Source organism: Mangifera indica, chromosome 8, assembly GCF_011075055.1.
Source record: "Mangifera indica cultivar Alphonso chromosome 8, CATAS_Mindica_2.1, whole genome shotgun sequence".
Lineage (NCBI taxonomy): Eukaryota > Viridiplantae > Streptophyta > Magnoliopsida > Sapindales > Anacardiaceae > Mangifera > Mangifera indica.
Window position 1 is genome coordinate 5,933,940 of NC_058144.1, and position 16,235 is coordinate 5,950,174.

A 16,235-nucleotide genomic window follows, 5' to 3' on the forward strand; every position below is an offset into this window, starting at 1 on the left:
ATAGAATATCCATAGCTGAAAATTAAACCACATAAACAAATAAAAAAGTGGTTTATTGTTATGCCTATCTTGTAAGTCAAACATATTATCTTGGCATGGTGCCAGGCAATTTGAACACAAATTCTCTACGATGGAGTCCAACCCCATAAGCTACCCTTGGAGGCGAACTTGCCCCCTTTTCCATTTTCACTGATCTGTTCTTATATCTCCAAAGATTTCCCGTTTGAATTTGACCAAGACAGTTAGCATCGAGCCCAAAAAATTGATTAATTGTAAGCAATTTCTCACCCAATAGATGGAGGCTACCCTGCATCAAGCCTTTGCCTCATGCTGGTCCTGGGCTAGAAAGAAGAACCCTGATCTACCCACCATTGCCCGACATGGAAGATCTCGGGTAGCACAACAAATGTCTGCGGACAATGAGGTCTAAAATTTAAGATAAAGGTTCTACAGAAACTTTGCAGAAGCCAATTAATGGCCAAATAACTACAATATAAGAACGTTTCCAAGTTTCAGCAAACACAATTCCTATAAAATATTAACCTGAGAATAATGATTAAATTATAAATCATAAATAATATTACCATAATGACTTGAATATGCTCTTTTCATATTATTTATGTGATAGACATTTATAATTAAAAAAAACATGCCAAATCTATTTATATGGAAAATCAGTTTGTGATAAATAAACAGCGTCATTATTGTATTACATAAAAAAAAAAAAGAAAAAAGATTAGTATTAATCCTTGTAACTTGAAAATTTGAGTATATTTTGAAAGTGTGTAGCATCATTATAGTACCAACTAAGTGAATAACATACCCAACAAAATGAGTGAGTTCCTCACACCAATGCCAGGAGTGTGCCCTGCATCAGTCTTGGTCTTCTCCTTGTTCTGAGCCATATATAAGAATCCAAATGTACCCACCATAGCACCAAGTTTCCCAGATGCTGCTGATAAGTTATGGCCAGTGGATCTCAATCTGCCTGGGAATATCACAGCTGGGACGGCTAATGTGGTGGCATTAGGTCCAAAGTTTGCAAAGAAAAAGGTCGGGAGTACATAATCACAAATCCAATTCCGTTGACCTGATGAGTGGTAAACATAAACACTGTCACGAAGAAGAATTTGAGCCCTTGCAATTCTTAGCACTTCTTGAATGGCATTCGTAGTCTTTGCTGCAGGAATTCACCAAATTGCCCTGAAAATATCCTTTTGGAGCAGATTTTGGCTGTTAAATGCAATGTCAAGCAAGAACAGTGTGGTTTTTGTTCCAAGCAAGTGAAGTCCATGGCGACGAAAAGACTATTTAGCAAACAAACCAAATTAATTTTTTGCCTGACATTTTCTGAACCTTCTGTTCCTCTGCTACGAAATCCAGCTGCAAAACCTTTGACATATCAGATGCAGCCTGCTGTGCATTCTTGGCAAAAAGGGCAGTGTAACGAGCAGTCTCTGGCATCTTCATCGTCCAGTAGTAGATAAGTGCAACTGGAAAAGCTCCAACCATTAGAATAATATGCCAGACCAATATAGTCTGCTTTCGAGACAGCTGAGGCAACTGCATTGACCTCTTACGCTGGGGCATCAAACCTTGCCATGAATGCTGAACAAAAGTAAAATTAACTAGAAGTGTAGATTGAGTATCAACAACGGTGGATGTCCAGATAAGAGAGTATGGTTTGAAACAATGTATTAAAATAAAACTCTCAACTTATATAGTATGTAGTAGTTATAGAAGTTTTACCTATTTGATATAACTGATTAAACTTCAACGGTCCAACTTATGTAAAAGTTATTCAAGTGCAAATATACCACCGGTTAGAATCCAAAGCCCTGAATTGCAAATACAACAGCAATGAAATCACCTCAAGTCTTCTTGCTCGCATAAACAGACATGATGGCAGCAGAAAGTGGGTAGTCACCACCAATGCCAGCCAAACCCAAGACAGAATCTGAAGGAGCGAAGAGTTGCCATGACACCTTTTGCACTATGGCCAAAGGACCTGAGGCAATTTAGCATATAAAGAGAAGCATAACAGTCATGACATAAACTTTCTTTCTGCCTATATCGTCACCAAGCCAACCAAAAAAAAGTTGTCCTGCAAGAGTTCCACAAAAATGCTACACAATTAATAGTTGTGTGATACATCAAGAGGCAAAGTTATCCCGATCAGGATTTTTCTTCTTAAGCTAGGGAAGGATCCTTTCCTTTTGGGCCGGATGTGGGCGTGGAGGGATTTGAAACCCCATCAGCTTGATTCGTAGCCACGTGCTCAAATCCTAATCCTTTGAAATAAAAGCTTTTGTTCTGTCCATTTTAGATCTGCCTTGCTAATATTCTGAAATAAGAAATATTTATTCTCTTCAGTCATGTCGGATTAAGATGATGTGAAAATACCATTCTCTGTATAAGAACGGCAACTCGGTGTGTAAAGTTTGAAGATGCTTTGTTTGTTTTGTTCGGTAGGATAGAGAGTTGCTTTGAAGAATAATGATAAACTTAGGCCAAAGGACTCATTTCCGTTAAAAGATTAGTATTTTCTTAAGTTTTTATCTAATAATTTTAAGAAACTTAAATATTTACTTACCTATTAATTTTTTTGGTTATTATAAAAGTAAAATCATTATTTATTAAAAATATTTTTAAAAAATTAAAAATCTATCATATTTTTCTCATAAATTTAAAAATCTAATAATTTTTCTTCATCTCTTATCCAAGGTTTGAAAAGTGATATATTTCTCCTTAGAGTTTCGATCTTCTCCTCTCTGATGAATAACAACTTCCCAGTTGTGGATATTTTCCCTTCCAATCTCTTTGTCACTCTCCCCTACTGTTATCGTCTTTATTAGAGATGAGACGAAATGTCTTTATGAATGACATTTGTCCAAATCGGTGAATGACACGTGACTGATGAAAACTTGTGAACAAAGACCTAAATTAGTGAACAGTGTTTGTCCCAATTTGAATGTGTTCTAGACATGTCTTTGTCACTTTCTAAACAAGGGAGGGTGATGAAAAGACCAAGAGGAAGAACATTGATGGCCAAGAAGTTGTTGTTTGCAAAAAATGAGGAGATTGAAACACTAGAGGGTAATCTGTCACCTTTCAAACATTGAGTAGAGGTTAAAAGGAAATTATTAAATATTTAAATCTAAGAGAAAAATATGATATATTTTTAATTTTTTTAAATATTTTTATTAAATAACAATTTAAACTTTGACAATAACTAAAAAAAAATTAATTTTTTTAGAATAAATAAATATTTAAATTGTTTTAAATTAATAGATGAAAAGACTTAAAAAAAAAAAAAAGCACAAATCTTTTAAGTGAAAATAAGTCCTTTGGCCATAAACTTAATGCTATCTTGTATCAGGCTGCCAGTGCCAGCTGCCTGCCTTCCCCGTACGTAAAAAATACAACTCAATGGACGCAAATGTTATTATTATAAAACTAAAATTAATCGACTCGACAACAGCAAGTGGTATTTAAAAATGTCATAAATTGGAAGTTTAAATAAGTAAATGTTAAATTAGGCACAAGGGAGGGGATAGTGTTTATATTTTTTTCTTTGTCATTTTTTAAAATACTACATTTGGTCAGAAAAGAAACAGGAAACGATGTTCAACTTTCTTCATTTCTATCTATCCAGCCAGCCAGCCTAACTCCAAACTCCGCCATTTTCTCGTGTGCTAAGTTTTCCCCCTTTATATTACAACTTGGCAACTGACTGTTGAAATTTCAAATCTCTCTAATTTGGCGGCCGAAGCCTCACCCCCCCCGCAGAAAATTCTTGAAGGAACTTCTGAATTCTCCAACTCAAATTTTAGATTTTTTTTTTTTCTCTAGAAAATTCGTAGCACATTACATTTTTATACTTCTCATGTATATATGTATTATCCATGTGACTATGTCCTATTAATGACGGCCAGAGGAAGATAATCAAGAACTTACGGCAGTTTTGTTCTTACTAAATAAAAATTATCCAATTAATGAGTTGGTTCTTAATGACTATGTTCAATTACTTATTAATTTTTTAGGATAAAAATAATTTTATTTTTTATTAATATAACAAATAATATAAAAAATATTTTAAAATAATAATATTTTAAAATATTTAAGTAAAATAATATACACAATAATCATTTATATCTATCAGTTTTATCAAATATAGTAATCATTTATACTCAGTAATTTGTTAAGTAATTTATTTTTAAAATAATTTTTTAATTTTGATAAAAAAATATTATTCGAACCAAACAACCTTAATTGTTTGATGTTTAAAGAAGCTACAGTGTAAACTAGCTAAGGGACCTATCGATAATGTAGCTTTGATTTAGGACTATAAACCATACAAAAGATGTACAATTATCACAAGGATATAAATTGGATTTTGGATGTTGTAAGGACCACAAATCTAAAAAAGTTTTGTTGGTTATAGAGTTGAACAGGATCTATTCAATTAGATAATATCTATTAATATACAAGAAAATGTAAAATCATAAAAGAGAACAACAAGAAAATTACTTGGTCTAGGTCTATGAATTGAAATCCTATATCTACGGTAGAGGATATTTTTTTAATCGAATGAATTAAAATATAAAAGATATTACAATTTACAATATGAAAAAAGACTTTGATTTAGATAAGAAATTACTACAAAAATTTGGAAATATAGTAATACAATAAACAGTTAATGAACTGATCGAAACTTGCTGATAATCGAAGAAAATTAGAGAGTTTTATCATTGGACAATAATAAACCCTAGTTGAGGAGAATTTGAGATGTACAATCGGGCTAATAAATAAAAAAAATAACGGGTCGAATAGCATGATACAATTACCTTTATACCCTTAATATTCTAAGTTTAAGACATTGAAGCCGATAAGTTATAATTGTGAGGATGGCCATGCATATAAAACATAAATCAATATCTAAAATAAAATCGAGAGAAAAAAGATAAACATACCATAATAATTAGTGAATTTTACAACTTTATAATTGAAATGATATGGGGTAAAAGAGAAACATCCATGCCATATGGTTACATAAAATATTAATTAATGAGCAATTAGATTTTAGTTCTCCTACATTTCTAATTTAATATGAAAATTTATGAACATATATTTTTAAATACATAATTACATATATATAAATAATATATTATTAATAATTTAAAATAACTTAATTATATAATAATATATTTTATTATATTTTTTAAAATATATACATATTATTTTACCGTAAATTACATTGGCTTAATAAAGTACTAGCATGTGCAAGGCTCGTGCGGCATCAATGAAATTAACCATATTGGAAACACATGCATGCACACTGAAGAGCGTGAGAGGGCAATAGCATAAACAATATTTATTCAGAATACCTTGATGTTTACCAATTTACAAATACATACTTGAATTTTCTTCATTGATTTTTGAACTAATTAATATTCAGATATGTCAAATTAGTACTACAAAATATTAATGAGAAGAAAATAATTGTTTAAGGCCAACTTGTTTGTATTACTTATAGAGCAATATAATCGATCAAATGTGACAAATTCTTGTTTGTTTTTCAGCAAACCCAGGCCATTCGCATATCTTAAGTCGGCCAAAAAGTGTTCAATATTAATTATAGATTGCAATAATTGAGTTAGACAACACAGTGCAAGTTTTATACACCTCGGCTTTTGCAAATTTACAAAGAAACAGGCACATTAAGTAATAAGGTTTTACGAAGAAAACCCAGATTGGTCTAAGCCCACCCACCATGACACCCTCAAGATTTTAATTAATATAAGGTATTTAAAAAAAAAAGTAATAAGGGAATCTAGTGCAGTGATGATGCTTCACCAATTAGGAGGAGCACTACTTTCACATGAGCTCAAAAGTTGTTCAAGATAATCAGCTCCTAAATCTTCAAGCACCACCACATTTTGTGACCCTACAACTTCTGTCTTTTGTTTACAACTTTTCTTACTTGATGATGATGATGATGATGATGATGATGATTTCTTTCTCATCGAGTGTCGTCTCTTCAGAGCCACAACCGGCGAGCAGCCTTCCTCACAACGGTACTTCATTTCGTGAAGTGATTCTTTGACCATGTCAATTGGGAAATTAAGGGTAGCTAATGAGCCACGCATTGAAAATGCTGCTTGGTCATATGCTAAAGCAGCCGCCTCCGCGCTATCGAATGTGCCTAGCCAAACTCTGACTCCATTTCTCGTTGAATCTCTTATCTCTGCTGCATATTTCCCCCATGGCCTCTTTCTAACGCCTCTGTAAGCCTTCTCCTTCTTGGGGTTCGAGTTTGACGAAGAAGAAGAAGAAGAAGAAAAAGAAGACTCTTCTACTTTGGGCGCAGTCGACGTCACTTCGTGATCTTCTTTATTATTGACTCCATCGCCGGTATTGTTGGAATCGGATATTGATTCTTTAGTTCCTTCAGCTAGAACATCAAGAAGAAACATTTCTCCGGGGTCGTGAACATTGAAAGGAAGAGAATTATGAGAGAAAAGAAGCTCATCCCAGGAAAAAGATTCAACCGATGAAGAAGCAAAGGAAGATTGAGGAGAAAATTCAGGGGTTGGGTATCCAAAGAAACAAGATTCCATTTGGGATTATTAATTTGAGATGGATTTCTTGGTGGAATAAGATAAATCTGAAAAGCAAAGGGTTTATATACCCGAAGAAAAGATGGCAGTTGGATGAACAAAGGAACCAGAGATTAAAATAAGAGAAGAGGATAAAACTTTAAGAGAACTGAAAGGTTAAGTTATTGGTCAAGTAGGATGTCTCTAATTTTATAATTTTAAGGACCACTTGAAAAAGTAGGAAGGTGGTGTGCGTTTGGGGCACGTGACTGAATGACGTACGGCGGCGCCCTTTGGCCCACTTTTGGATCACCATGACTACAGTTGATGATGTCAGATTTTCCTGCTAATTAAGACAGTGAGGAGGACAGTTGCATTATTCTTATGTTTTTTCACATAGCCGTAAGTCTGTAACAGGTTGCTTTCTCAAATTTTACTCAGTATGTAAGCACAAGCCTCGGTGAGATACGGAGTTACGGAGATTATATACATGGGAGAACAACATTGAAGCTCGAAGAAAGTTTACAGGTAGTGTTTACGGGACAGTAGTGTACGAATTTACGTTTGTAAAATCTTAATTTATTTTATATAATAATAATAATAAATAATTTAATCACTAAACAAGATATATTAGATTCAGTTTACATGTATATATAAACGGAAGAAGATGTTGAATAATTGAATAAATTTCTTTCTAGTGTCAGTGAAGTAGTTTAATTGAACATGAATTTTCTATTAAGCCCCTCTTAAGTTCATTGTATTTAATTGAAAATAAGGGTAAATGTGTAATTTAAATTCACTACAAAACTTCATGGTTATTTATCGTTTTAATGCTTCAATAAGGGTATAAACGTAATTACACCTATCATAAGATCATTTAAACTTAAAAAAAAAAAACTATTAATTAAGATATTTTCATTATTTTCCATGTTCCTTCCCTAAGAAACGTAACTAAATTTATTAATAAAACGTGTTTCAATTTTAAAATGGCAACTTATCATTTCAACATAATAGGGGTGAAAAATAATTATCCTCTCAATACAGTATTGATAATTGATATTAAAAATTTCCATGACAAATCTTTCGAGAAAGATCAAACAAAGTATCATAAAAAATAAAAAAATATAGTTACATTATAAATAAGTCTGATCAAATAATATTTGACTCAAATTTATCATATTATATATATAAAGTTTAAACTCATTGAGTCAATAAGATTTCAAATCAAATAAAAAATAATTAACTCGAACTCAAAATTATTTTAAACCTTTAATTTAAAAAATATATAAATTTTATAATTTATATATTTTTAAATCCAAAATTTTAAAATATAAATATAATATTTAATTAAAATTTATTAATATTTCATTTGAATTAACCCAAATGTTTAAAAATTCACCAAACTACTAATTTCAACTGAAGAGTCAAATTTCAACTCCACTCATTTACATTTCTATTTGTAACTTCGCTTGCGTTCAAGGCTGTTGTGAACAACTGCACTACATCAATGCATTCACGCCAACACCTACGCCTGGATATGATTCGAGCCGATTTGATTTCAAAAGTTGATTTGGTTTTAATTCATCTAATTAAAATTTAAATCAAACTCAAATTAAAAGATTTGATTCCTCTTTTATTTGAGTTGAGAGGTATTTAACTTGAATCTGACTCAAATTTATAGTTCGAATGAATTCAAATTTAATAATTCAAATTTGTAACTTAATTTTATTTGAATTTATAGCTTGAATTAAAAATTTTGAATATTATTTGAGTAAAACAATATTATTTTATCAATAAATCATAAATTTAAATCATGAATCTGAGTCATATATTTGAACCATCAATTCAAATCAAATGAAATTACGAATTCGAACTATAAAATTACATTTAAATTTGAATTAAATTAAACTAAACCATTTTTTATTTAAATAAAACTCAAATTAGATTTAATTTTGATTTGATAAATTTAAATTAATTTATTTTTTATTTAAATTAAAATTTAATTAAAAAAATACCGAATTCGATTTGGTCTGAATCCACCCCAACCAACGCCCATGATTGCCCAAAATTTAAGGAAACGAATATTTTGTTTATTCTTTTTTTTTTTTTTTTATAGTACTGGGATGACAAATAATGTCAAAAAACAAATTATTATCAGCAGCACAATGAAAACGATCCTTGAATTTTAAAGGTTTGAGTTGGTTTGTCATTAATTGAAATGACAAGAAGGAAAAGCGAAAGATTCAAGGCTCGATTGAATGACAACAAGTGTCGTTGTTTGATGGCAAGTGAAGCAGTCTAGATACAGGCCCTCATGCTCACATATTTGAAACCCTTCAACACGGCCTTGAACAAATTAAATTTAAAATGTTTTCTGTTTCTTATTAGTTTTTGAAAGTTCACAATCCCAATTCCAAGTAACCAGAACCAAACTTGAAGCAGGGCAGCGCCGTCGGATAGGAAATTGAAGCCTCATCTCATCTGATTCAATATTTTAAACATTTAAAATAGTAAAATACTTTATAATATGTATAAGTACTACTGCCCAAGGCGTTACAATTATTGAAGAAATATTCAGAAACTTACGTGGGCAGTCCATATTCTGAAAGTCATTGGAATTTTGACTGTTTACTAAAATACAACTTTTTTTTTTTTTGAATTTCCATTCAAGATCCATCGTACTTGCCCAGTTTCAGGATCAGGTTTTATGTTTTTTATTGCCGACTTTTTCTTTATTACGAGCCACCATGAATGACCGGGTCCACTTTTTTCAAGCCCATCGCCATGCTTCACAGCCGGAATCAACGGTCGGCATCCTAACCTAATTTTATTAGATTTTCATTTATCAGTTTTCAAAATAATAAAATATTATGGTAAAACTAAACGTTGTTGTTAATTTAAATAAATATACTTTCAATTCAAAATAAATGCAAACAATATTAAGTTTCTTGTCTCCCCCAACTTTAACAATCATCAACTTGTATATGGACAAATCTTTAGGATACGTTTAATTTGGGTAATATTTTATTATCAAAATAAAGAGATTAATTTTAAGATAAATTATTTGAAAGATTACTGGACATAAATTATTATTGTATTTGATAAAATTTAATAGGTATAAATAATTATTGTAATTGGTTAAAGTTAATAAAAATATTAATAGATTATTTTATTTAAATACTATTGAATATAATTATTTTAAAATTTTTAATATTATTTGTTATATTAATTAAAAATAAATTTATTTTTGTCTCAAAAAATTAATAAATAATAATATAATTATAACAAAATTAAGATTATTTTGATAATTTTTTAATATTTAAGGTAAATATGATAATCAGATTACTACTTATATTATCTACCACATCAGTTTTAATAATAGAAGATTACTGTAATATTTTATTACTGATAAATTAAATAAGATAATAAAAAATAAATTACTAAAATAATATTTAAATCCTGAAACCAAACAACCTTTTAATGGAATTTAATTATAACATCCAGTCGTCTTTCCAATTTTGGAAAAGTGACAATGTAGAAGTAGAATGGCAATTAATTTTCTGACCATATTATATGATTGGGCGGGTGGGTAATTACTAATTATTAATATTATTTTATTTGATTTATTAAATAATAAAAATAATTTGATAATTTTTTATTAATGATATAACATGTAATATAAATGATAATTCAATTATAATTTTATATTATGTATTAAAAAATTATTAAGATAATATTGATTTTATTATAATTATTTTATTATTATTAATTTTTTAAAACAAAAATAATTATATTTTTAATTAATATAAAAATATTTTAGAATAATTATATCTAAAAATATTTAAGTAAAATAATATTTTAATAATTTATATTATTTCTAATTAAACATAATAATGATTTATATTTATCTATTTTTATAAAATTTTATCACATATAATAATAATTTATACTTAATAATTTTTTAAATAACTTATTTTAAAAATAATTTTTTATTTTTAATAATAAAATATTATTTAATTAAAGTTTTCTTGTTAAATAATTACCCAAAAATGTTACTATGGAAAAACAATCCCATCTTTGGTCAAAAGAAAAAGAAAATACTTTATAAAATTGCGTATATGAATTCAAATATCACTATTTCAGTCACAAAGTTGAATTTAGAATTTATTCGGTAGCTAGCAGAAATAATAATAATAATAATAAAAATAATAAATGAATAAAGAAATACCTGAAATAGTGAGTCGGATGGTGGGAGAATTAGAATATGATCCATCCACCGGATTTGAGTGGAGGCCAAGTTGCAAGTTGTGATGTAATGGGCAAATTTATCAATGGGGCCCTCTTTGGAATATGAAAAATTTTTGAGATGATGCATGAACCCGTATAACTTGGAAGCATGCTCTTAGTCATAACTTCAACGTGTCAAAATCCATAGGTAACCTTCTTAATTTAATGACTAAGCCAAATTATGCTTAATTAATAGTAATTAATTTTCCTTTTCCCGTGGGATTTAACTTTAACTAAGTAAATGCATGAATCTCTTCTTCTTCTTTTGCTTTTTCTTTTTATTTTTCAACTTGTTTCCCTTATTCTTGTAGTTTAAAATTCAAGTCAGGAGAAAAGGAATTTTCTTTTTCAATTATTGGGTTACTAAAATTTTCATATGAATATTAAAATACTAAATCAAATGATATGGTTGTCAGCAAAATCTAGGCTAGTCTCTTGGAGATTTAATAAGGGATTAAGGTGATGAATTAGAATCATTAATCATAATTTAATTCTTTTTGTGGGGTCAACAAAATCAGGATTTGGTCAGTGGGTAATGTCACCCATAGCAAAGTTATATGCAAAAATGCATGCACAAGCCCACAGTAATTTAATCATTAAAAAGGATTTGACACTTTATGAGTAGTTGCCAAGAGATGATCCCTTCTTGTATATTATTTTCTTGCAGGAAAATCCTATGTTTACTTTTTGTACATATTCAAGTGAATTGTGAGCAATCAAAACATAAAGATGACAATGTGAGATCTTCCCTTGTTAGTTTTCGCCTACTTAAAGTGGGACAATTTAACATGATTTAACCCAAAACCTAACATGTCTTTTTTCTCTAGTAGGATGCTAAATGGATTAATTGTTTCATTGATGGGCCTATTTATCCAATTGGGCTTAATCAAATCCATATTGGGTTAGATGGGCTTGTCCCATTCACACACAGGCTCCTCTGTCACTTTCTCATCACCTTTACATCACCCACATTCAAACACTTTCTGAGCCATTTTACGGCTTTGGGGCCCTAATTCATCAAAACATGTGAGATTTGATGCTGACATTTGTGAGAAGTTGGATAGCACATGATTAAAGCATAGTATGGATGATAAAACTGTTAAATTCCGAATAAAAAAGATTTGAGTTTGAGATTCGTTGCCTGGATTATAATAAGTATGATGATGATGGTAGAGAGATTTATTAGAATTGAGGTTTACCTACTCAGACTGCTTTAATGAAACGATGCATCCCTCTGGCAAGTATCAACTTCATGATGCTGTGCCGAATGAAATCTACTACTAAAATTCCCAAATATAAATATTTTCATTGGCCTAAAATTTACAAAGTCTTACATGACCTCCTTCTTTCATCATGGAATACTTAAAAATTCAATGCACACCGTTTTATTTTTGACTGCATGAAGCTTCCTGGCAAATACATAACATAACCAATGTCAGGAATTCTCAACCGCCAGCTATGACCTGTTTCTTTCTACATCTTATGTGGCTCTCTCTCTCTCTCTTTCTCTCTCTCTCTCTCTCTCTATATATATATATATATATATAAAAGATATCATCTATGGTGTTCCACTATAATTAGTTGCCACTAGCTTTCTATTTATATTATTGGACTGACTGCTATAATTTCATAAACAAAATGGAGACACCCAGAGGAGGCAGAAACACCGGCAACGGCAAGAAGATGGAGAACAATGAGAGTAATGGAAGGTCAGAGGTTCGTTACAGGGGAATTCGCCGCAGACCATGGGGTAAATTTGCAGCTGAAATACGTGACCCAACAAGGAATGGTGCGCGCCTGTGGCTTGGCACTTTTAACACTGCTGAAGAGGCCGCTCGAGCTTACGATAGAGCTGCTTTTGCTTTCCGAGGTCATTTAGCCATTCTTAACTTCCCAAATGACTATCAGTATCATGCTCAATCTGGCTCTTTCTCTTCTTCTTCTTCTTCATCATCACCTGGAGCTAATTATAGCAATGCATCGGCTTCTGCCTCTGGCTCTGGCAGAGGAGCTTCTTCCAGAGCTGGGAAAGAAACTGAAAATGAAGTTATAGAGTTTGAGTATCTCGACAATGAGCTGTTAGAGGAGCTTCTTGATACAAAGGAGGATTATTGGCCGAGTCAAAATAAATAAGCAGATTCAATTGCGGTGGCTTATTGTAGTTCCTTTTCTGGGTTACTGAAATTTGTATTCTTTGATAAAATTTATTGAAACGAGATTTACAATGTATTCATTTCTGGGTTTTTAATTAAGCAGTTGTCCTTTTTTCAAAAAGCAAACCCAATACTGACGTGGCTATTTCAGAAAGAATGGCTTAGGATGAAGTCAATTGAGTCTCATACACTACGGAATACAGCCGTCAGAAATATATTCTTCAGCGGATAAGTGTTCCCCCGACACTATAAAATGATAATTATAGTACACACCATAATTTGACAAAATTCAAAAGTCTGTCCCGTCATTGACTAAACAGCCTTTCTTAGTAAGTAAAATATGCATATACATGGACATGTTGGTGATCTCATTCATTCTTGCCCTTGTCTTCTTCAAACTTAAGAAGGTCTTCCAACAACTGGTCATCCAAGCACTCAATTTCGAAAACTTCTTTCCCCGCATCAGCGCCACTGCTTCTTTCCGCATTCTGACACATTGTTAAAGTAGAAAATGACGAGCAGGATGGTGATGATGAAGAAGAAGAAGAAAAAGAAGAGGAAGAGGTAGATGCAGAGGAAGAAGAAGAAGTGGAAGAACTGACATTGAATGAAAAATGTTCTTCAGGGAAGTTAAGAATGGCCAAGGGACCCCTCATAGAAAACGCAGCTTTATCATAAGCTCGTGCCGCTTCTTCAGCTGTGTTGAAAGTTCCCAGCCACACCCGAGCTCCATGGTTCCTGGAGTCACGGATTTCAGCTGCAAATTTTCCCCATGGTCGCCTTCTCACACCTCTGTAACGAACAATTGGTTCTTCCTCTGCTTTGACCTTCCTTCTATTATCTCCTTCCATGAATTGACCATCTCCTGAGCTTACCAACTTCACTCTAAAACATTTATACAGCATGGAAATTATACTTTAGTCAGAAATTATTATTACCCTCCAATAAATGAATTATAAAATTTTCAGTCAACTGAAAGAAACTGTTTGACAGAGATAGATTTTGGGTTCTCTGTACAATGTAATGTGATGATGAGTTTATGGGGCCACAACTCTGTTCTTTTTACAATTTAGTATTGTTTAGGTAAGAATCAAACAGGTTGAAATTATGTTATGTCATGTGAGTGGCGATGTCTTGTTTTAGATTCTGTGTACTTAGTTTTAAATGGGAAAATAATCAAGATAAAACAAAGCAAGCTAACCTGGGATTCAGAGTGGCCCAGATTTCAGGTTGGTGTTGATGAGATCATGTGATTACGTTTGCCCATGTGTCATCAGTGTTACGTTCGTACTTAACTATGATTGTTTGATCAAATAGGATTGTATTTAGATTACAATAAATCCCACGAGTTCGAAATTGGAGTCTGGAAGACAGACAAAATGATTCTTTTTTGTTCTTCAAAGGTGAGGTCATATTGCTTACAATTGTATTTCCATCATCAGGATTATGCAATGGTTTGCCTATGTCAGTTGATGAGTATGCTTGTGATGATGGCAAAGCCCTCAGCCAGAGTCATTAGTCTTTAGATTAATCGAGCCTTTTCGGTAGCTTTTCAAGAGTTTGGAGTCAAATGTTGTACACCAAATTTCCCTTCTAGTTTTGCAAGGCCTTCTAAGACAATTGCTTGGATAAGACCTCAAAGTTACCATAGTTTTCTTGTAATTAGCTCTAAGATTTGGTGAACCATTGAAATCCAAACTGCAATTGCCCTGTGGCCCGGGTATTGATTTTACAAAGTGCAAGTTAGAGGGAGGTTGATGATCTGGTAGTGATGGCATGGCACCAGCCATGGTCACATGCTGTCATGGTGGAGTGATGAAGCTAAGGCTTCGTCACTATTGAAAGAGAAAAAGTGGAAAGATTCAATGCTCGAGACTTTTTCAATTGAGCCTAATTAAAGACATAAAATGGATAAAATTAAACGTGGTCCTATGTCCAGTTGGTCCCACATAACCAGTCAGCAACATTATATTCCATTGTTAAAGATTTGTGAATTAGTTTAATCTGAATGATAATGGTGGTCCTGTGCTGGCCTGCTTGGAGCTCTTCCCATCATCATCATCATCATGGTGGTCTCTTTTGCCATCCTGTTTTCTCTGTTTCACGCCTGCGGAATGAATAAATGATGATTCCATTTGAAATAGCCGTCATTTCTCATACCACTTACTCATGAGCCCAATCGAACATTGACAGCAATGTACACCAAGATTTCTACTTCCATCTCAGGGATCAAAATCTCTCCCAAGACCCATTACCAGTATTGCATAGGAAGTGAGGGACCATTAAGCCAGAATGGATTCCAATTTCAGAAAATCTTATATGGAAAACAAATTGATCAGGAGCTGGACAATTTCAAAAGAAATAAATGGAAAGCAATTCTATTTGCAGAAAATCTTGAATAGGAAAGATGAATCATACAATTCTATGGTAAAATACAAAAATTAAAAAAGAAAGACTAATTAGAAATTAAATTCTTTGAAAGAAAAAAGCTGGAAAATTTCCAATGAATTATGCGTATCTTTCTAGTGTTCTAATCTCAATTTCAAAAGAAAAAGAAAGAAGTCAAAGCAGAATTTCTCCAGAGCATCCAAGTTCCACAATTACGATGCTGTCAGTGTGTTCTCTCATATAGTTCCAACAAATGCATTTTACAGGACATTTGCTCTGTGATTTTAGTAGGGCTCTCAACTCATCCTCTATTTATTAAGAGTAATCGAAACACAGGCAAATTAATGCGCAAAAGATGTTCCTTGTGTCGCTGCAAGTTTAATATTGCCCAAAGAAAGTGGAGCAAGCCAATCTCTGGACAGAGCACAGAAGATGATGCAGATAGCAGAATGGACTCTGCCATAGGACGGGACCAAAAGAAAGAATACGGAAAATGAATTTCCGCCAAGATCTGCCTTGCTCTACTACCATTAGATTTCTCCATCAAGAAAACCTATTAATACAAAAATTGAATTTCAGCTTTCGTTTTTCAAATAGTATAAGTGCCAATGATAAATGGTCCACAGATCAGAATTTAAAGAGTGGATTTAATTTAAATTCAACTCACTGAATGTGACTAAAGCAGAAGGTAGTAGAGCTCTCATGACGAGATAAGATTCTCAATATCAGGTGTCACATTTCTGATCTGGTTAAAAAATGTGCTTCTTGAATGTTTTTTCCCTAACCTTGAATAATCAATTAGTGCTTG

At 32.0% G+C, this 16,235-nt stretch overlaps 3 protein-coding genes and 1 pseudogene across 3 annotated transcripts; 1 reads left to right on the plus strand and 3 right to left on the minus strand.

Moving 5' to 3' along the window:
* Nucleotides 1-312: 312 nt before the first annotated feature.
* On the minus strand, nucleotides 313-3,684 carry LOC123223433 (annotated as a pseudogene).
* A 1,972-nt stretch (nucleotides 3,685-5,656) lies between these two features.
* Nucleotides 5,657-6,780, minus strand: LOC123222917 (ethylene-response factor C3-like). Its single transcript, XM_044645944.1, has one exon. It carries the CDS (start codon nucleotides 6,618-6,620, stop codon nucleotides 5,853-5,855), a length of 768 nt encoding a protein of 255 aa, XP_044501879.1. The 5' UTR covers nucleotides 6,621-6,780; the 3' UTR covers nucleotides 5,657-5,852.
* A 5,661-nt stretch (nucleotides 6,781-12,441) lies between these two features.
* Nucleotides 12,442-13,183, plus strand: LOC123224271 (ethylene-responsive transcription factor ERF098-like). The gene has a single exon (XM_044647886.1). The coding sequence runs from the start codon at nucleotides 12,525-12,527 to the stop codon at nucleotides 13,017-13,019; it is 495 nt and encodes a 164-aa protein (XP_044503821.1). The 5' UTR covers nucleotides 12,442-12,524; the 3' UTR covers nucleotides 13,020-13,183.
* Nucleotides 13,184-13,407: 224 nt separating this feature from the next.
* Nucleotides 13,408-13,890, minus strand: LOC123224272 (ethylene-responsive transcription factor ERF096-like). Its single transcript, XM_044647887.1, has one exon. It carries the CDS (start codon nucleotides 13,888-13,890, stop codon nucleotides 13,408-13,410), a length of 483 nt encoding a protein of 160 aa, XP_044503822.1.
* Between the last annotated feature and the right edge of the window lie 2,345 nt (nucleotides 13,891-16,235).

Excerpts from the sequence above, each read along its gene's own strand:
- LOC123224272 (XM_044647887.1), bottom strand. The coding sequence starts at position 13,890 with ATGGAAGGAGATAATAGAAGGAAGGTCAAAGCAGAGGAAGAACCAATT.
- LOC123224271 (XM_044647886.1), top strand. The coding sequence starts at position 12,525 with ATGGAGACACCCAGAGGAGGCAGAAACACCGGCAACGGCAAGAAGATG.
- LOC123222917 (XM_044645944.1), bottom strand. The coding sequence starts at position 6,620 with ATGGAATCTTGTTTCTTTGGATACCCAACCCCTGAATTTTCTCCTCAA.